The following is a 21,824-nucleotide window of genomic DNA, read 5'->3' as shown; positions in this document are numbered from 1 at the left end:
CGGCATTCGCGCCACGGCACAGAAACGGGCAGGACTTTATGACAGCTGCTCATGATAGCTGCTATACTGCTCTTCTCCCTTTCCGAAGGGAGCTACAAACATGTCACAGCCTCCCTCATTGCCTTCCAATTTCAGCAGAATTAATGCAGAGGATGGGAGCGCAAGCAAGCCGTGGTTTCAAAGCAGTTTAGCCCCGTAACAGTATGTACCAGACAAGCTGAACCCAGACTGGTGCAGGTTCCTCACGGGTGGGGCCTGCTGTTTGGCCGGAGACGTCTTAGCTGAAGACGCTGGCGTGACGGTCTTCGGCGTCACCGACACTTCGCAGACGGGTCCGTCGTAGAGGCCTCGAGGCACACCCCGCAGCTCGGCCAGCTGCAAAACACAGAAGCAGGCAGCCTTCAGGGTCAAAACAACCTTCAAACCAGAACTAAACAGCTGGTCAGATGTGGCTAAGCCAAAGACACCCATGTCAAGCCTTGTCTTGGGTAAGAGGATTTGAAAGCGTACATCATCTCCCCCATGCTGATCCTCGGGGGGCAGCCGCTCTCTGAAGATAAAATGAATAAAACGGATGAATAAAATGAAACGTGCTCTGGACTGCTGTGGCTCCAGCTGGCTGCAGCCTACGGAGACGGCCAGTCTGTCCCCTGCACCACAAGTTCCGTCCTTTAATGATCTCAACCTACCTGCTGCTGTATTAAAGGCTCCCAACAACCCTCAAACGAAACCTATTACTCATCCCTCAAAAGCAAAACAGTGCTGAGACAGAGGCAGGTCTGCAGAAAGAGGAGCCACGCTGGCTTCCCGTCGCCAGCTCGGGAGCTTTAGGTTGGGTTAAATGCAATTATTCCAGTTGAGATGCTGCCCAATTGGATTTAGAGGTCAGACACATATTTCTGTGGGAGACCAGAACACAACAGAAACCACGGATCTGATTGCTGTGGTGCTAAATTATTTCAGGTTGTAATTTTGGTAACTTGCAATTTCTTCAAAAGAACAATTAAGGAAAGATCATTTGCAAGGAATGTGGAGATGACGTATGGTCAGCAGAACTAACACAGCTCTGGTTTTGCCCAGGAGAGGGCAACACTTCAAACATCAAAATACATTTCTCCTCAGAAATCTGACTACATCCAGAAATAAACTTCTTAAATTCTCAGCAACTAAGTTGCAGCTGAGTTCAGTGACATCTTCTCTGTCAATTTTTACCAACAAAAGGCATATCAAAAACCAGTTTCTGTTTTGAATGGGTGTATTTTACAAAAACACTTTTCCAACCATTTTAGCCTCTTAAAAATAGAAAATTCTCACTTTTATACAGTCAGTAGGCTGTGCCTGTGACTCACCAGTCACCAGACAAGAGCATCTGATCATATCTGACAGAAGGGAAAGCAGCATGATGTACCTATAACAATAAATTAGGATTCTAAATTGTTGCCGAGAGGTTCGATATATACATGCTATCAATAACTTCTCTTGGCACGTCAGTGACAGGAAAAGCCTGCCGGCTTATTTGCAGATTGACTCATGTCCAAACTGGACAGATCCTGGACACGTGCTCTGTCTAGGTGTCCCAAGACAGTAAAATTTGCAGAAAATCCAAGCTCAAGCCAGAGCATATTCCTGTAATGACTCGAGTGAATAGCAAAAATGAAAGAGGAATGAGATACAGATGGCTCCTATCCAGGGAACATTTTCTGTTGCAGAAGTGCGCGCCTACGAGCCAGGGGACAGCATCTGTTTTCCACCCACTTTAACTCAGGAGTTTCGGTGAGAGAACACATGTGCGTCCAACCATTTATACTCACCCTGCTCCTTGCTTTGATGCGCTTGTAAACAAAGTCAGGGAACGGTTTCCTGGGGATATACCGTCCGGATCCCTCGGTGACATGGAGATTCCCATCCTCCAGCACAATCTTCCCCTGGCTGATAACCACCAGGGGAGACCCACGGCACTCCATGCCTTCAAAGATATTGTACTCCAGGGACTAGAACAAACAAAAAGAAAACATGAGGCAAACACACTCATCCCAGCAAAGCCTGCTGTGCTTTAATTGGCTATCACCAGTCATGCTAATTGCCAAAATTTTAAGGACAGATGGAAGCAAACTCAACAGCATTTACCTGAGTTGTGTATGATGTGGTTTAACAGAAAGGCTGGTCTTTATTATCAGTCTAAATTTATTAGGGATTTACTCATGCAAAATTTCCATTGTAACAAGATTCATAAAGAGGAAATTCGGGTTCAAATGAGAAGATCTCAAAGTCCACCCGTTTAAATGCATTCAGGCACCTACCTCTTCTGAACTGTGGGGGATTTAGGGGCCAAATAAAGTTTCATCTGAGTTTTATACTAAAAATAATGATCATTTTGAAAAGCTGTTTTTCAAACCGGTGTTTTAGTTGACGGGTCAGGGACCAGGACAATCCTGTTTTACTCTAATGGGATTGTTCATCCTCAATTAACAGGATTGGAAACATTACAACATGGGAAAAAAAGACAAGTTTTAAAGAAATCACTGGTACACGTCCCACCCATGAAGCATCCTGGAATGAGATGCACTACAGTCACGCCATTTGGGGACTGTTACTCTAGTGACCATCTCTGAGACAAATCCAGGTCTTTTCTACTGAACTAATAATGGAGTTTTCTCTTGAAGTGTGTTATAAGTATGGGTAGGCTTGACTGCAGATTTACAATTAGCTAGAACGGCGGTTAAACCGACACTGAACTGGGTCCAGTCTGAAAAAAGGTTGTGGTGGCAAAGGAGGAGGCTTGGTTAGAATCTTGTGAGTTAGGCTGGTTCCAAGAACAACACTATCTCCCTCTCTAGCTCCTAATGTTTCCTTGCCAGACAGTGGCAAGAGCAGTGTGAATTCTTGGAAAATAGCCGTATGTTGCTCCAGCATTTAAAAAAGTAACAATCATCTGATGCCACATAATCACTATGTCTCCCTGTGTCGCAGCAACTGCTCTGTCTGACTTTCAAAGGGGCTTTTGTTTTATACTTGACCAAACTAGGATGCCTTGACGCTAAAGGCATCACTCCTATCAATTTCTCCTCTAACACAGGGCACACGTGCAGCAAGAGACATAAAAAACCCCAGCAGGTGTAATGCCAGGTATAACAGGCAATGTAACAAGAGAGGGGAAGAGGTTAGAGCTGGACATGTAAGAAAAAAAGCTGCTATTTCTTAGCCAGCCCTTCAAGCTCAAAATAAACCACTTGAAAACGAGAGCCTTCATCCTCCTTAATCTGGGCACCCCGTTTGAACTTAAAGATGAAGCCTTTGGCAAGAGCTGATCATTGAGTGCTGAGGCCTCTTACACGGTGCAAGAGTTTCAGGGGCATCTGCAGTCCTTAGCCTATAAGGCATTTCTGAATGGTCGCTCCACAGTCAGTCGGGTTCTCCTTCAGCCTAGCCCTGATCTATGGCAAAATCACGGAGTCAGTCCTGCTTGTACTGGAGCACGTCCACGAAAGACACAGTCTCTGAGTTTTGTGTTAGGAAATTTAGAGAGCCCAATTCATTTCCGAAAGACAACAGCCATTAAATGGCAATGACTTTCAAATACTCCTTCCAGCAAGCTACTTTCAGCTCTCTGAGCCATTCATAATCACAAACACGGGTTCAGACCACTAAACTTGGCATCTAACAGCACTATGTCCTTGGGCTCCCTCCTCTAAGTCATTCCTCTCCAGACTGGAGGTCTGATGAGTCTGGAAGCACCTTTAAGGCAATCAAAGTGACTAGACTCCTGAGTTTGGATGCCTCTGTTAGAAGCCTAAGCACAGGCAGGATGAATCCAGGCCATCTGTGACCAATTCTGACACGGAGTTAAGTCACAGGGAAGTGAACCAAACCTTTAAAATAAGTTTCTTTGTGAATGTGCCCAGGGAACCAAGTGTGGAAGAAAATTTTGCTCCTTCGGCTCCAGAGTGAATGAAAGCATTCACGGAAAAAAGAACAAGGAGGTTTTTTCCAGGGAAACATTCCATAGGTTCGTCGCCAGCAGTGAAACAAATCGTCAACAAACGCAAACAGTGGTTGCTTTCTCTGAGACACTGCTCTAATGTCACAGGGAGGCTCCAACCAGCCCTTTGCACTGGGACCATTCTGCAGCTTCCCACAGGGTGGGACAGCTTTTTCGCTGTGGGAGCCAGGTATAAGATATGGGACACAGCGGTGGGCCACAGGCAAACGGTGCCTCTAACAGTGCCACCACAGAGCCACAAAAGAAACGTGGGGAAGGCCTGGTTAATCTGGGTGCTGCCTTGTACCTCCCTGCGCCAACTAACGCCGGGATGACCACCAGTAAAATCACATCTACACATGACTCCACACACACGTGCCACGTCAGTACATGGTGTAAATCCACTCAGGCTCATTGATCTGGATCAGATCTCCAGCGAAGGTGTCCGGGAGCTGACAAGCTTCACCAACCCCAAGCAGAAAAGGGGCAGTTCGCGTTCCCACTGCTAGCGAGCCAGGAGGTCATAAATGACACATTGTGTGTTAAGAAGCCTTTTGATATTTTAGAAGATTTAAAGAGCTTTCTGTGTGCTCAGATCCAAGCATCCAACACTCAGAAAGAGCAGGCAATCTCTTTGCTCTGAGGGGAATCTCTGGGTATTCATGTGATTTCAGAACTGGACTCAATCATCCTCCCTTCTGCTCACACAACTGAGCTGTACTGGGTGTAAGACCAGAGAGGGCTTGGGGCACGTAGAAAACAAAGCCCTGAGTTGTCATGAGCTCTAGTTCCTGGCAGCACAGTCTGGCATGGAAGGAAGAGAGAAGGAAATAAGCAGCAGAGCTCACATCGTAGAAAATATCCTTACTATGTTATGAGTCTTGGCAGAGATTGTCTTGACACTGTCAGGATCCCAGATAACCAGATCAGCATCCGAGCCCACTGCAATGCGGCCCTTCCGCGGGTACAGGTTGAAGATTTTAGCTGCATTTGTGCTGGTCACAGCGACAAACTGGTTCTCATCCATCTTGCCAGTCACCTGGGGAAAGACAGAAGGAGTCACTGCATCAGTCAGGTGGGGGCCGCTCCAAAAAGCCAACAGCTGACAGCACAGGAGATTCCAAATGATCGCTATAGGGGCAAAAACCACAAGCGGAAGGACCATAACAAGCATCTCAGGGGGAGATAACACCACACTGCTGCAGCTCTTCCAGCTCTGAATGCCTAGTTGCAGCCTAAGCCTTTGACACTTGTGACGTACCACAGCCTTATCCCAGATGATGGACATCCTCTCTTCAGTCCCGTTGGTTCCTTCAGGGATCAGGGTAAAGTTGTCCTTCCCAACAGCTTTCTGAGCAGTGTTGAAGGTGCAGTGGGCACTGCCAGTAACTTGGAGGTCTCCACTGGAAAAGACAACGATAGGTATTTAAGATATTTTCTTGTTACAGGTTTACTCCTAAAGGTAAAACAGCCTTTTGCTCACTGGCAACAACAACTATTATTTTCATCGCCAACATGTCTCATGACGATGCACGTGCTGTATGAACACAAAGAGCTCTACTCACCAGGACAGTAGCGAGTTGAGAAAATCAGGAGTGGTTGGGTCAGGACTCAGTGGTGGGGAAGTAACAAAAGCTGCTGCCTTAGCCCAATTCTTGCTCCAGTAATGAGATCCATCAGTACCCAAGCTGGCTGTGATGGGCTCTCCATACACCACAGTGCCTACAGGACAGGAATACAGGCAAATCCTCTGTGAGCACCAAGCAACATGCATCTCCAGCCTGGCTTCCAGGCATCCTTCTGAAATAGGACAAGTTGGGAAAGTTATGCCAGCATCACACGCTGCGGGGTTTCTTGGTACTTCCTCTTAAGTACGTGATCACAGAGACACAAAACTGGATTGAGTTCACTGGCCTGTATAACCAGATGATCAGAGATCATTAAACTCCTGGCCTGTTCAATGCTTCTCTGAAACTACATTACGTTACTAAGGGCATGTTTTCACAAGCAAGCTCTTAATTTTACAGGCCTATCTTGAGATCTCTAAAGAAACACTAGCATTCTCCAAAAATCAGGTCCTCAGAATAAGTATCCAAACATCTAAATACCTGAGTTAATAATAAAGATACTGTTCCTGATAAGAGCATGGAGCAGCAAAACGTGCACAATGCCCTTCCACAATTGCTGGGGTCAGTGCTGATGAACCCTTCAAAGGGTTACTGTAAAGAGTTGGTGTATTATATCCTGGGCCAAGAACCTTATGAAGGAGAAGAAGGGATGCGGAAGAAAAAGAATGAAAAAAAATAGTGCCTGCAACATTTTTGTAAGTGTGCACGTATTAAAGACCTAACCAGGCTGGGTGCATTGGAGCAGGCTCTGTGCATGGATCAGATAAGAGAAAACTCCTACCAGGAGAGTTTACAGCCTGGTAAAGCCCAGCCCAGAGGGAGTACCTGTGTTTCTGAGTCACAAATGCAGCTCAGGGAAACGGAGCGAATCCCCCAAGGGCACACAGTAAATCTGTGGCAGAACTAGGAAATGAAATTGGATCTTCTGACTCTCTGTCCAGTGTGCTAACCACCAGTGCATCCTTCCTCTTAATATATTAACATTTTTGGAACCACATGAAGGAACAGCAGATCTTTAAGGCCGTGATGCTTTGCAAGCTGGAATGCACCAGCAACATCTGCACACCAAGCAGATGCAGGATGCTGCAACTTCAAAAGCAGTGCAAGCTGGTAGCCCCACAGATCTGCTCACCAAATGAAACCTTCCCAAAATCTCTGTAGAGTGCCTATCCATCTGGCTTCTGAGCCCAGACACTTCATGTATCTGTATCTGCCTGCAAAAGACACGGGTAGCTAAAATACTAACCCCTAAATACTTCAGTCAGAAAAGACTGGCAAAGGCAACTCCAGGACCGGACATCAGCGTCTTTGCATCACCATGCGAAGTACAAAAACGCGATCTTTCACGTACTGTTGGAGCTACTGTTAGGTCTATAGGCTCTCGAGCTGGCTGGGAAAGAGGGCATTAGCTGAGGCAGAACAATGCATTAACTGGCTTCACGCTGCTTCCAGGACCACACTGAAAGAGGAGGTGTAGGAACAGCCTTTGTCAGGGGGGATCCACCAGCAGAGGAAGAGGCCGTCTGACATCACTCGCCACAAATAGGGTTACGAAATCAGAACAAGGCAAAACACACGCTGGCTGTTAATGGGAGGCCTGTTGTGGGCCAATACATTGGGAGGATTGTTCTGCAGGGAGCAATGTTTTGAGCTCCCAGATCTGCCAACGACAGAGTCTGCAGGGAATCTCCTCCATACAAATGCCACTGGGAACATCTGGCTTTAAATAACATTCGTTCTCTTCCATTTAACAAATCAATTCTGTTTTGTTTTTGCCTTGGATAGTCTTCAGTTATGTTTCCTCTGTTGCTTGGGAGGGCAAGGCTAGTGTGTGTGGCCCTCCTGGATTACCCAGTTGGGTAACTGCACAGCATTTAAATTGAATTATTTAAATAAAGGAACAGAGAACGGCGTGCCATTTATACCCCGAATTCTCCTTATAAGGAGAAAACACAATCTGAATGAAAACCGCATATGGTAATTCACTCAGGAGGCTAAGTAAAATGAGTTCTGTGGGTCATTCATCGGGGACAATCCCAGCACCTTTGGCAGGCAGGGTAACATCCAGCCAAGGCAGGTTGTGCTTTATGGCTTCTGCGATGTAAGTGTATAGTCCCTGACCCCAGTGTGCCTCTCTGCTTGCCAGCTAGTGGTCTCAGGGGACAGCGAGCATAGCAAGAAGGTGCTTCTGTTGATGCTCCATCTCCGTGGTGCATTAAGTCTCCAGTGCTTTACCTAGAAAAAGAAAGGGATGCTTCCTGGCTTATAGGATTGAGTTGCACAACCACATCAAGTTGTTTTCTGGGGTAGTGCAACATGCAGCCACTTTGCCATGTCAACACATCTTCTCATTTCAGCGTGATCTCCGCTAATGGAGCTAGGAGAGGAAGGTTTATCCCAAACAGCTTGAGCTGCTTCCATGCCACAAACAGAAAGAGATGTCTTGGAAATCAGTCCTCCTCACCACTTCTGAGCTCACTCAACAGGAATCATGGGACCAAAATACTTCTGAGCCAATACACAAACACAAATCTGTTTGCTGCGGTAGGAAATTAGCTCTTCTCGCACCAAACACCCAGATGGAAAGTGATGTCATTTGTATATCCATTCAGGCTTATTTAGATTGCATAAAATTAAAGCCAACCCTTCTGAGGAAAGAAGGGGGAAAATCATCCCTCCTGCTTACTCACCCACCCAGAGATGCTTTAAATAGAAATGAAGGGTTCAGTCACAGAATAAAGCAGGGAGACAGGCACTCGCTGTGCTTTGTAACCCTCACTCCGTGGGGGCAAGACAGCAGGGTCAGGACTCAGGAGAAGCTACTGCATCTCTCGGAGCAGCGCAGCGCCCTCACAAACCTCAGTGAGAGCGGAGACGAGGCAGCAGCATCCACGGCAGGTCTGAGTCTTGCTTCTTGCAGCGTCCCCCGGCAGAGTTATCAGAGTTATTACTGATCCCAGTTCCTGTTTGGATGCCAGGCTGCGAGTCACAGCACATGAGGAGTATCTATGTCACAAGCAAGGGGCACAGACGATAGCTGGATCAGTAACCTCTTCAGCTACTCCAACTGAATCTGACAGGGTCCGTGAGTCCAGACCTCTGTCAGGACTCTTGGAATCGCTTCTGACCCCGGGAAGCAGCTCAGAAGAAAGCACCAAGGAAAGACCACAGCAGCTGGAAGGAGGACACAGCTTGCAGTCTCCAGGGGGATTCGTTAAACGGAGACAGCGTGGAATTACTCTGCAATAACGTGATGGCGCATGGCTCAATGCGGTGGCATAAGCGTGAAGGGAGAGGCTCTAGGCTGAACAGAATAAATGGCTCCTGGCACTGATACGACCACTGAACACTTGTCTGTGGGAGATGAGAAGCAGTTGCTTGGGACCTTTTAAAAAAGAGCCTGGACAATGACGTTGGAAAAAGAAACCCTTCCTGTAGGGATGAAGCTTATGTTGGCAAGGAGTTGAACTGCATGAGCTAATAGGGTGCTTCCATCCAAGGGAAATAACTTACCCTTTTTCCTGGCTTGAGCAATGACATCAGCGGCGCTTTTGCTCATCACCTTGGTGATATAAAGGGGGCAGTTGGTTTGGTTGGCGATGGTTATTGCCCGGTTCACAGCCTCCGCCTCCACCTGAGAAACAAAGTCAGCAGCAAGTTAGCAGCATCCCCACGTGTTAACGTATCCCATTCACCTTCAGAGGTTCACAGCCTCTGCTTCCACTGGAAAACAGAGCATGCAAGGCTGAGATGACAGACTTTCCACCTCTACGATTCTGAGCCAGAAAAATGTACGGCATAATCACAATAATTAAAATGACATCAAGCTGTAGTCCCCTCTCATTACTACCTTTTCTCCTAGGCTTCATCAAAGTTTCTCTGCAAGCAGACTAAGTCCTGAAATAACACTCCAGGTGCTCAAGGTCAGAATGATTAAGCCCCTTCTTTAACCTAGACAAAAATAACCAACTAAATGTTGACTCAACACAACTATTCATGTTCCAACCCACATGGAAGAGAGATGCTTTAGCCACATACTCTGGTAAGCCACGTTTGCAAACAAGCCTCCTAAATTGTACCCTCCACTATAATATCTGGCTTGGGATCTGACAAGAGTGTGAACCACCCCGTAAATCAACTACTTTTTCTTGCATGTGTGGAGAGAAATAACCTCAGCAAGACTGAGGGTCACTTGATAACTACGGTCTTAGAACGAACATAATCACTCTGCAGACTTTTACTGATCACGCATCCTAATCAAAGCAGTCCAGATGACAGATTTAACAACAGCTCATAGTGCCTACGGCCATGGAGAACTGAGCCTGCAACACAACAGACATTTTCCAAGAGAACAACAGAGGAAACTGAAACCCAGAGCAATCAGCCACCTCACTCCACAATGCGCGAGGCTACCAAACCTCCCGTGGACTCCAGTGGGATTGGCACACGCTCAGCACTTCTAAAAATCTGCTCTACAGTGACTTATTGCAGGCCAAGCACTGTGAACCACCATCAGTCCCAGAATCGGAATGCATTGACTGCCGGCTCCTAGCACCGCGCTCGATCCCCTGAAAGCAGCACCTGAAATCAAGGACCCACCAGTTTAGGAGACGGTGTATTCGCCAGCCTGGCGTCCGAGTGCCCGGAACAGCTCTGCTCACACTGACGAAGCCACCGCCTGTAACACTGCTCTGTTTGCAGCTGGACCGCACAAGAAAAACAACTCGACAACAGCCGGGAGTTTTTAAAAGAAAGCCAGCCCCCCAGAGCCAGCAGGCTGGTCTCTAGCGCCATAAGGGTTAAAGTCCTGTCACCACCCCAGGGCCTGTGACTAAGCCTCCAAATGGAAAAGGCTGCAGGGAAGGGTGTTTACTCCAGGACGCTGGTACGCCACAGCCGGCAGGACTTGCAGGGAAGACAGAGGCTGAAAGGAAGAGCCAAGAAAAGCATACTTGTCCCTCCTGAGAGACAAGGAGAGAACTCAGACGGGCCAACGCTTCCAGGAGATGCCATCAGCTTGCAAACCGCCCATTTAAAGCAGGCCTGCGCACAGCCCTGTCACTGCAGCACTTGGAAGTCACATTTCCACGCTGTGCCTTCGTTTCCCCCCTTGCAGAGCAGGGATAAACCACCACACACCTCCAGCCTTTTCACCAAAAGGCATCTGAGCGACTGCTGAGCAGGAGGGGAATATTTTCTGCACAGAAGAGAACAAGGCTGCTGAATTCATGCCTTGCGCCCAGATGCTATGGTGACAGGCACATAACAATAACCCAACAACTAGTCCAAAGGGGAATGTTTGCAATTACCAGTATGCATTAGAAGTCCTAGCACAGCAGTTCTCTTGGAAAAAAAAAAAAGACAGACATTTCCTGGAGCACTTGGGCTGTTTGTGCTTTCAGCGTTTTTGTGGCTAAAATAAAAACAAAAAATGATGGATCGCTCCGAAAAGTCATCACAAAATGATCTGAGCTATGAGGGGGAGAGTTTTCCAGAAAGTGATGGGTGATGCTGCTTTGGGATGGTGATGTCTTAATTAAGGCCTCCTTTGCTGGCTGGAACAATGTGCTGAATACCATCACCTTGGCTCAACCCAGGTTACGGAGGTGAGCAAGCTAAACCCATGAGTCAGCAGTGAAACTTCAGCCTTAATTTATGCCTTCTGCTCAACCTGGGAATTCAGAAGATGTATATGCTCCAAGTAAGACACAAACACACATAGCCAGACCCTGAATGCTTCACTCTGACGTAAGTCTCACTGAATTGAGTGGGAGTTTTGATTTAGTAAGTATTTTAGGCTTGTTCAACAACGGCTAGTTTGCTATAGATGGAGGTCTGAATTATGGAGTTGTTCAGTAAGATGACAACCATCGTAAAGTCCTTAGGACAGGCTTCACACTCTGACAGGGGCAGCATGAAAAGCCAATTCTAGCACTAATAGCACCCCAGAGGGATACCAAGAAACATCCACTCCTACGGAAGTGAACAGGAATCATGGATCTGCTGCCACCCGCAGAATCTGGCCTTGGTCATCAGCCAGCTTAAAGGGAGTTGTATGTTTTTAAAAACACAAAGTTACTCCTGTGCTGGAGAAAAGGAGGGGAAGGAACCAGACGACATTGTTTCCTGCTCTGTTTCCTATGACATTCAAGGAGGAGAATTTTGGACCAAGTGCTTCCACTCTGGGCAGGCAGCACAGCCCAGTTCAGCTGCACAGAGGCTGCCCAGTGACACTGGGAAGAGGCTCTACCGGTCCTCACTTGAGGCAGCCACGTGTCCTCAGGCACACTTCCTTGCTATACTGAGAAAGAACATGTTTCTGCGAAGGGCAGGAGGCAGATGTAACCAACCGGCCAAGCCAGAGAGCCACACAGTTCACACTTTAAAGCTCCTGCTCCACTAAGGATGAGCTTTGAAGTAGCCAGACAAAACTTGGCTACCTTGATGGCCAAATCCATTAAGGTAAGGAGCAGCCTTCCTTTGAAGTCAGCAAAAGTTTAGGGGTGCTCCACAGATGAGCCCCAAGTGTCATGTCTGCATCTGTTCCTGCTCTCCTGATGCAAGCCAAAAAATATGTTAAAAAGAAAAAAATGCAGGGGTGGGTGGAAGGCTCAGTGCAAGTGTTTGCTCACAACTTCCAGGAAGCAAAAAATCCCAGCTCCCGGAGCCAAAGACAAATTCTGTGAGGATTCGCATACTGCCCAAGTCAAGCATTTTTTATCCCCTTCTGCATGAAGCAACTGAGTGATTTATATTCCTACTGAAATGTCTCTAGATGCTGCTTGTGTGAACCGAGGGGAGGAAATAGAGAGGGAGCATGAGGGGCACGTGTGGATGATCTCACACACCCAGCTTCCAGCTGTCACATCTGGCAGTCAGCAAAGCCCCAATATCTTGGAGGAACAAAAAGAACTGCTTGTACGTAACGGATGGACTTCACAAACCCGGAATGCCATGGTGAGATGTCTAGCTTAGAGATGCTGAAAGACTGGAAACGAAGAATGCAATGGGAACCAACCTGAAAAGCAACATTTTACGGTTCCTTCTTACTCTTGAGATTTATTTTAAAGACTTGGAGTGAGAGGGACTGGGGTGCGAGACCCTAGAGAAATCAATGTGGAAGTATGGAGGTTTAACTATATTACAGCGCTGGGCTAGGATCTAAGAACTAGCTCCCCTCTCTGGTACATATTTGCTGTGCCTTCAGCAAACCACTTGGTCCCTCGGTGTAAAAAAATCCACCATCGGTAAAACGTTCATCAAATGATCAAATATTATGGTAGTGCAATATAACTTGCACTATGCAAGTGCCTAAGAATGTTGGGATTTAGGCTGATTTAGATTTCTGCTGATTCAGAGGAAGTCTTGATAAAATAAGGACTGAGAGAGAAGCCCAAGAAATGGGATCTAGAAAAGTCAGTGGCAGAACCCTGCCTACATAAATGCAAATTCTGAAGTTTGCAATGAACTCACGCAAAACCCGACTGAAAGCGATGGGAAACTACAAGACCCTCAGGGGCTAGCTCAGTAAAGACCAACATCACCAGAACAAGTAATTCTTCAGGGACTCCAACTTAAAGTGTTCCTGTGCAGCAACTGAATCAAGGAAATGGTGATTCAGGCAGACTGTGCTCTACCTGTGCTTCAGGTTCAACGTTTTCTACATCTCCTAATGTAGGACTCCAGCTTGGGCTATCAAAGGGCTGAACTGAAGATGTGCTAAGTACCAACAGCTCTCTGTGTCTTGAGTGCTTACCATGGGCTCTGTGGTTCAAACAACATCTCACTTCACTTGAGATACCTGATGCATGAGCAGAGCCTTTACAGACTATCTCCAACAATCAACAGAAAGAGGTAAGATTTTCCAGAGGGTGAATCAAATCTTAGCCTGGATGAATTACTCCCTGGAGATGTCCCCTTCTCTAGTACAGAACTCCTCAGAAGTACCCACAGCAGCTAGTCTCTAGAAGGGACTAGTCACTAGTTAGTCCCTAGAAGTGCCTTAGCCTCTTCCCTTACTCCATGCAGCAATAATGTTTACAGCCAGGATGAAATCATCTTTCCAGCCACATTCATCCCAGTATGAAGTACTCGACGGCAATGCAGAAATGTTATAAATTGGGGAAACAAATGCAAAGGCAGTAAAGTCCTCACCTCTTCAGGTCTGCTCAACACGTGCCCTTCAGGGCCTGTGATCCCCAGTTCCAGGATCCTTTGCTGCTCCTAAGGCAGAGAGAAAAAAGAGCAGGTAAAAGATTTAAAGCAACACACATTTTTTTCTTGCAGCAAACACAGCTGTTTGAAAGAAGTACAAGTGAGATCCCAGGCATCTGTGCTAACTAATAATCACACGGGGCTTTAGATAAGGGCCTTACAACCAGAGTCCTGTCCAGCTTCCCTTGTTGTAAGTAAGCAGAGCTCACAAAACCCTTCTTTTGTTCACAGAAGGTCAGGAAAACTTTTTATTTTGATTTGCTTCACACTGGGTTCATAGCACCTCGACTTTCACTACTCATCTGCATCAATAACCTCTGAGATGTGGCAAAACAGTATCTCATGAAAAAATCATCCTGCAACTGCAGGACCAAGTTTTGCATGCTTGAGACATAATGAGCTGGAGATCAAATCCAAATACATTATTAACATTTCTTCTTTGCTGCTGTTTAAAGGATGAACAGATCCTAAACACCAGCATCCCAGCACTGTATGAAGCTATTTCCCTTCTCACTCCCCCTAGTCTTAGTTACCACAGAACATTTTATTGTCCGCAGTGACAGTCACGCCCAGACAGAGTCTTTCACTTCTCGGGAGAAGGGCAGGGATGGCCGATATCCGCCACAAGCTGAAAGCTGCCACGAAAACCTGCCTTATCCGTGACAATGAAGGGGATGAGATTTGATGCACAGCTCTGCTTGCATCCTTGATGCAGCTATGACATGTTTTTAAAAATCTTGGTGATCTTCCGTTTGCAAAGAAGGATTTAGAATTTAAATCCTTCCCAGCATTTTGAAGTTAATAATCCACAGAATAAACATAACATACCTCAGCAATGATGTCACCATTTTCAGCATGCACTTGAGCTGTCGCACCAATATCCCGGATTACACTCAGGACCTCATATATCTGGAAGACAGAAAACATACAGTACAATATACCCCGAGTGTACGCTCAGGTACACACCTATTCTATAGTATACGCTCCAGACTCCTTCAGCATACAGAATTTTTCAGAATGGAGAAGAGAAAGAGAAGCATTAAGAAATAGAAGACGTGGCTTGCTGGATAGATATGATCCATTTTCCTTCCTACAACTCCCATTTCCCAATCTGTACAGTCAGATGCTACTGATATGGCAAAGAAGCCAGGTTTGGGTATATTGACCATGCTGAAGAAACAGCAACTGCACAGGCCTACATCTGGGGTGATTTTAAGGAGCTCACAGAGTTGTATCTGTTTCATGCCTTCATTTACTGGTGCCTGGCATGGAAAAAAACCCTTGCATTTGATTTTCAGGGAGAACCCCTCTCACCGCCTGGGATAGGAGCAGCGGGATTTCTCACTCCAGCAACCAGTTGGAGAGGGCTCAGGTTGAGTAACCCACAACTGACGCCGGCTCCGTCAAGGGTCACTCATTAAAACACTTACCAGAGCCATTAGAGATAACTGCCATACACCACTGCCTCCTACGCTGTTCCAAATGACTCCCAGGCATTCCTCTCCTCCCACCACATTTAGAAATATAAACTGCCCATCTCAACAATTACATGTACCCAAACGTATCCACTAGAATAGCAAACAGGAGGGCAATTCCTTTTTGAGGTCCCAGCAATTCTAACGCTAAAGCCAGAAACCCGCTTCTGGACCGGGACCGGTTTCAGCTTATAAAGTCATAGAACAGTTATGCCAGAGATCTCCCCGTCCTGCTCTGTGCCTAGGCATAAAGCAGCAATTTATAAAACTGCCACTGCTTCCACACCAAAGGAGCTGGAATAAAACCTTAAATCTCTCAAAATGAGGGTTTTGCCATTGCTTTCCCCAGCCAAGCCTTTCAGGGTTTGTTGTTAGTTGGTTTTTTTTTTTAATTAAAAAAACAAAAACCGAAAACTTCAAACCAGAGCTCTGGCTACTGCTGCAAATCTTAGGTACTGTTAAGTGTGCAAAGATTGAAACCAAAAGAGAATGTCAGACCCAAGTGTATTGAAATTGAACCCTTGTAAGACACTAATGCACAGCTTCAGGGACAGAAGCATGTGAACATTAAGCCTTCCTACCTGAGAATCAGTTAGCTGAAAGCGATCTTTGAAAGCCATGTAAACCAAGAAGGAGTTCACACCTGGCAGAAAGAGAGCAAAGGAATTATCTTTGACATACAAACTGCAGGCACAGATAAAGCTACGAAACACACCGTTCCTCACAGAGAGGAGATGTTCCCCCTCCATCAGCCCCCCCGCAAGCAGTAACGATGGGTAGACAAATAAATTACTTTAATCTGCTACGAAATGTGTACACACATGTGCGTGCACACAGGCACACGCGCTCCCAACAGATCACAGCGTAAAGCCAGGATCTCCTCAGCCATGTGGCATCTATTAACACAACTGATGAGAACGGCAGAGCCTGCACTCCAGCCGTGGGGACAGCTAAACCCCAAGGCTTCCACTTAACATTGAAATAAGAATAATTCTGTGGATTCAGCACTGTGGGAGGTTGAGTAAAAAAATCAGCAAAACGCATCACGCACAAAAGCAGAGACTGGGCCTGGCTGCCTGATCCCCCAACGCTCCCTCCTGCGAGAGCGATGGGAAATCCGTGTCTGTGAGCATGCCCTCCTCCACAGTGTTCGTACTGACCAAGACACAGGGAACGCTCCTAAGTCGGCTTTCCCTCTCCTGCCTTCTGAACCAGCAAAGGCTCTTAGCCAGCACGTGGGGGAACGCACTCATTGGAATGCAAAAGGTTAGGTTTTTAAACGACAAATAGGATGGAAAATCAGTCTAGCCCAAGGATGAAACGTCAAGGAAATTAAAGAGGGGAAAAACCTATGAGGTCATTTTATTCAGCTCTTCTGCACTTTCAACAAGCAGTGCTGGATTGCTCCTTCTGGGCCTGATCCTTCCCTTGTTTACAACAGTTTAATGGCCGAACCCACCACCTACCTGCACTATCAAAAGTCAAAGGACCTCCGCTGAACAACGGCACGCCTCCGCACGGCAGCAGCAAGAGATTCACCCCTTCAGAATCAACACTCACCCACCCCACCCACTGCAGCCACACCAGCGCATAACATGCCCCTGAGCCCTCTGCAACACTAACTGCCCAAACCTCCACAAGAAGCCAGAATGAGCCAAGTTCATGTCAGGGCCCAGAACAGCTTTATTAGATGTAAGAGTAAAATATTTCACAACAGCCAGTCCTAAAAAATACGGGAGACGGTCCTAAAAAATAAAGAGGGAAAAGGTTTCTCTGAGCTTTCCTAAACTGAACTTACCATGATCTTTAACCAGAGCTTCCATCTCCTCCTGGACACCTTTATGCCACTCGGTGATGTCCACATGCAGAGAGTAGTCGCAGCAGGATTTGCTGTCTGCCCATTCTCGCCACTGGTCGAACGCAGTCAGCAAACTGGTCCCTGGCTCAGGAACCACGTGATCAACTGGGGAAGACAAGCAAAGCACTGGTAAATGGCCGGTGCAGTAGTTTTCCTGGATGCCCAAGAGAGAAAGGATGCTTTGCAGAGGCTGCTGCAAAAACAAGACACCCCCTTCCCCTTAAAATACCTGAGTTAGAAAGACCCGGTTTCTAAAGCCCCACGTCTGAGGATGCAGCCAGAAAGCGGATTACAGAGCTGAAGCTGAAGGAATTCGTTCAATTATCACAGCCTGTTCTCCGCAATCGTTTTTGAACGGAGCAAATGAGATCCTTCGGGCAGCAAACACAAGCCACCACAGAGAGCTCTATAAACACCGCTCCCCTCTTTGGCGACAAAGAACGACACAGGCAAGATCCTCTGCGAGCGTCAGTCAGCAGCTTTCAGCACTCAGCACCTCACGTTCAAGCAGCACCTTCGTCCATGCCTCTGGACATGGAAAAGGCATCCCAAGAGTGCGAAGGTGTGTTACTGCCGGCACGTACGCGGTGACACCCGAGGACTCCACGCATGGATCACAACTACTTTGTGCTACGCATCCCACATCAGAGCACCTGCAGAGACGGCGCACAAGGGAGGACTGGAAGAAACAGGACCAACAGCATGTCCTGGCTGGAGAGACAGCTCCTGACAAAAAGATGGTCCTGAGCTCGCCTCTGGCGTCCGCTCGGTCTGGTCCTCGTTCCAGCCGAGCACATTAGGTCCAGCAGCAGCTGGGTTCATACAGCGCCAGGATACTCCACCAGCGCTAGAGATGCAGATCAGCCTCGAAGGGTAACAAGAGAGATCTGGATCTGGAGGTTTAGTGTTCCTCCCAGTAATGTGAAGACAAGCAGCAAGGCAGCATCTCAGAAACAGAACTGCTGGTGAGAGAGTAGGAGAAGACTGTGGGACTTCAGGGGCCACAAACTGGGCAGGCACTATCTGAGGAGGAGGAGAGCGCCCTGGCTTGGTTTTACATCAAATCACACACACACAAAAAAGTTGCTCCGATTATCAGCAGAGAAATTCGACCAGTTTATTTTTAACTTTACCAGTGAGTATCTGGGCTGCCATCAGCTCAGCAGTTAGCTCTAAATCACAACTGGGATAAGAGACGAAGTCCTTGGGCCCTACTCGCTCCCAGTGAATACAAAGCTTTGCTTTGCCTCCACGCAGACACGTCAGCCTAGATTTACTGTTTTTGCACTGCCTTAAGAACTGGATTTACACCGGGAGCTCTCGACCCGCTGCAAAAGCAGTACTGCCCTCCTGCACGACCCAGGAGCTTCAGCCACTCAAGTCGGTAATGACGTCTCCAATGGTTGAGATGTGCAACCACGGTAGAAAGCCGAGAGGATTACTCCCAACAACCACCCTTCCCACAAAGCTCTGCCCACCCGCCCTCCCCTTTGCAAAGGTGGCTATGTGAAGGTAGCGAAATGGCAGTTGAAGTATTTTGTTTTTTGCCAAAGGCTCGTGTTTGCCCCTCGAAGTGTGACGCTAGCCTGCAAAGGGAAGGATGCGAGGTACAGTTCGTGGCCGATACGCCGGCAGCAGAGCCGCAGCGTTCAGCAGCAGTGGCTGAGGGCTTCAGGCGTGGCTGGTGGCCTTCATCTGCTCAGACAGCAGCGTCCTGCCCAACAGAGAAACCTATGCTACGAGTGAAGGTTCTGAAATTTGCCTGGTGACCGGCATCAAGTTAAGGATGTGCTTTTCACCACCCTCGGGAAAAGCAACCCAAATTTAACCAGCCGATAAACTGTCCTGTTTTCAAAAAAATAATCCAACTTCTGTTCCACGAGCTCCTCCTCCCCAATGGTCAGCAACCTTCCACTAACCTCCAGACTGAATTGTTTCTTGGCCAGTACGTAGTCCCTTGTTAGTCTGCCAAAGTTAATCTTTAGCTTAAGTAGTATGAACAACAAGGAGAGAAGTAACATTCTCTCTGCATTACCAATGGGATACAGAGAGAACCCAGGTTTTCACAAATGGCCAGTGCCTTAACACGAGAGCTCTCTTCCTTAGCCCACTAATTAAAAAGGTGAAAGAGCCCATTTAATCTCTAACACACCACAGCAATAAATCCACCTCTACTTAGATGAAAGGTGCCATAAGAGCACTATCAACCCCCAGCGGATACGTGGCTTACGGGCATTAGGAGACTCTGCCTGGAGGCACCAAGGGGTTAACACAGTGCAGTCTTCACAGCCCAGCACGGAGCCCCCAGGAATGACTCTGGTGTCTAGGATCAGAGCTTTATCACCATCTTATTTCATGCGCTGCCCAAGTATGACTAATGGGAGTTTGTGGAAGGAGTGGGAGAGGGGGTAAGGGAGCTCTATCAGATCTTTGACAAAGTCAAACCACAGCTGGTTGCAATAAGGATAAGGGATGGAGGTAGTGGTGCATACCGCATGAAAGTCAGCTCTGGGGATTAGGGATATCTCATATGGAAGCTGCGCTGCCGACACATCTCCTAGCAGCTCCCTTGAGCTCACCAATAGCCAAATCACCCATCATCCCCATCAAAACAGAACAGAGTTTGTTTCCATAGCAGCTCTCTGCCGGGCAAATAGTGCTGATCAACCGCTTTGTTACATCCACGTGGAAGAAGTCAGCAAGAGGGCGGCCTGAACGCGCAAGGTAAGCCAACAGCCTTCAAACGCCTGTGATTTAACTAGTCCAAAGAGACTCGGCGAAGGAGCAACATGGTAGAGCACACCGTGGGATGCCTGACACCACGGCATCCTGGAGCAGGAAGGAAGCTGTGCTGCCGCAGGCAAGGCAGCAGGAGCAGTAGATGCTGCACGTAAGACACGAGGAAGGTGGATGTAACCCTAAGCGCTAGTCTAGAGGTAATTCAGACACAAATGCAAATTTTACTATCCCTTGTTACAACGGAAGGGGCCAACTACACTGCATGATCATGGCCTACATCCCTTCATGCTATGGCTCATGAAAGGGTTGTGGTTTTTTTAAGTAAAGACATAATAGCAAGAGCCCTTATAAGCAAGAATGAGTCTAGATCCTTCAAAGGAGAAGAGTCAAGATTTGATTCTTTGCCTGCTGTTAAAAGAACTGAGCATTGCAATGACTTCTGCCTTTTTGTATAGATAGGAATCGCCCACATGCAGCTAAGAGGAAGTTCTCCTTCCAGTCCTCAGGCACAGCTCAAGACCTCAGAGTAAAACAAAAAGCTTTTTCTCTAAGGTCCCTGCGCTTCAGATCAGTACAAAGCAGCTGAGGAAAGCTCCATCCGCTGCGTTCCCACAGCCCTGGGATCCCAAGATGACCCTTGGGTATGATCCGCCACAGGACCACGGACACAAGGTCTTCTGAGCCACCGGAGCAGGCAGCAAATCCAGCCGCGGAGATTACCCTGGAGGCTTCCCATGCGAAAAGCAGCGTGCTGTCCTGACCTCACTGACCCCCTTCTCCCTAGGGAACCCGACGGCTTACTGCCCCATCTTTCATTCCTTCATCTCAGAACGCAGGAACGTTCAATTCCTGCAGCCACCGGCGTGGCCTCACGTCTGCAGGACACTCTCAAGACTGTTGTCGAGACTGTTGCAACACAGACTGTTGTCACCCCTTTATTCTCTAGACCACTACAGCCTTGATCTCTTCGTGCTTCCAAGCCCAGATGTTTTCTTCCTGTTGTTGATTACTGCTGTACAAATGATGTCAGCTGCTGAGGTCTGAAAAGGAAGTTGCCAGCTCAATTTAAGCTCAAAGCTTGCTCCAAAAACAGAAACAAAATGAAGAAAAAGGAGACAAGGAAAAGATCGTTTAAGTATCGCTTCATCAGTACCGAGACCTTCAAAGGAGGACTTAAATACCTTGTGGTGCCTGCAGTGGCTCCCTGAATCAGAGTGAATGTCAGGCCTAATCCTCATGTTTCTCTCTATTTAACATACATTCTCAGCAAGTTACATGGCAAAGCCAAGGTTAGGGTTACGGTGGTTTCTCAGCTATGAACGGAAAACATTCTGTAGATTTATCTTTTAACCTTCTGAGAAGCAGAACCCAAAATGTACCAGCCTACGGCTTCGAAGCAAGCAAGCCCACTTACCTCAGTAAATTAACTGCTTTTTAAGAAAAAAAAAAAAAAAATTCGGAAGGATTTTGGATGTTATAAGCCGTCTAATTTTTCCCTTGGTAGAATACCGACGAGATTCCGAAATTACGGGATATTTTTATCTGTTTCCCAGACAAACGCAGCGTCCGCCTCCCGTTGGAAGGCAGTGGGATTTGAGCATCGTGTACCCAACTTGCCATGGCTGCTCCAGCCGCAATCACCAAGGCTCTTAATCACCTCTCCGACGGGCCTGGCTGTGCTCTCCCGTCATCACGTACAGCTTCACATTGCTTACAAGGTGCATCTGCTCTTCCTTCCAAGTATTTCAGCTCCCTCTCACCCATCATCCACGGCTGTTTTTCTGCCTCGCTCACGAGCCTTCGCTCCTCCTTGGACGGATTAATCGGCTCAGGATTAAAGGCAGACAATAAGCTGAAGTGAGACAACACCAGTAACCAATGTCAGCTTATCTACGTGGCTTTAACATACCAGAGCTGGCCTTCAGCCACGC

General features: G+C 47.4%; 1 protein-coding gene across 1 annotated transcript in view; it reads right to left on the bottom strand.

The window, feature by feature from the left end:
• Nucleotides 1–21,824, bottom strand: part of LOC104617060 (dihydropyrimidinase-related protein 2) — a 38,526-nt gene that overhangs the window by 978 nt on the left and 15,724 nt on the right. Inside the window, exons 4-13 of the mRNA XM_010282276.1 lie at nucleotides 17,095–17,259; nucleotides 15,878–15,939; nucleotides 14,650–14,730; nucleotides 13,762–13,830; nucleotides 9,121–9,241; nucleotides 5,545–5,701; nucleotides 5,241–5,382; nucleotides 4,848–5,018; nucleotides 1,812–1,991; nucleotides 210–375 (exon numbers count right to left, since the gene is read on the bottom strand). Coding sequence (XP_010280578.1) covers nucleotides 210–375; nucleotides 1,812–1,991; nucleotides 4,848–5,018; nucleotides 5,241–5,382; nucleotides 5,545–5,701; nucleotides 9,121–9,241; nucleotides 13,762–13,830; nucleotides 14,650–14,730; nucleotides 15,878–15,939; nucleotides 17,095–17,259 — 1,314 coding nt within the window. The remainder of the gene's footprint in view (nucleotides 1–209; nucleotides 376–1,811; nucleotides 1,992–4,847; nucleotides 5,019–5,240; nucleotides 5,383–5,544; nucleotides 5,702–9,120; nucleotides 9,242–13,761; nucleotides 13,831–14,649; nucleotides 14,731–15,877; nucleotides 15,940–17,094; nucleotides 17,260–21,824) is intronic.

Source organism: Phaethon lepturus, unplaced genomic scaffold (assembly GCF_000687285.1).
Source record: "Phaethon lepturus isolate BGI_N335 unplaced genomic scaffold, ASM68728v1 scaffold5452, whole genome shotgun sequence".
NCBI lineage: Eukaryota > Metazoa > Chordata > Aves > Phaethontiformes > Phaethontidae > Phaethon > Phaethon lepturus.
This window is presented reverse-complemented; position numbering and strand designations above follow the sequence as displayed.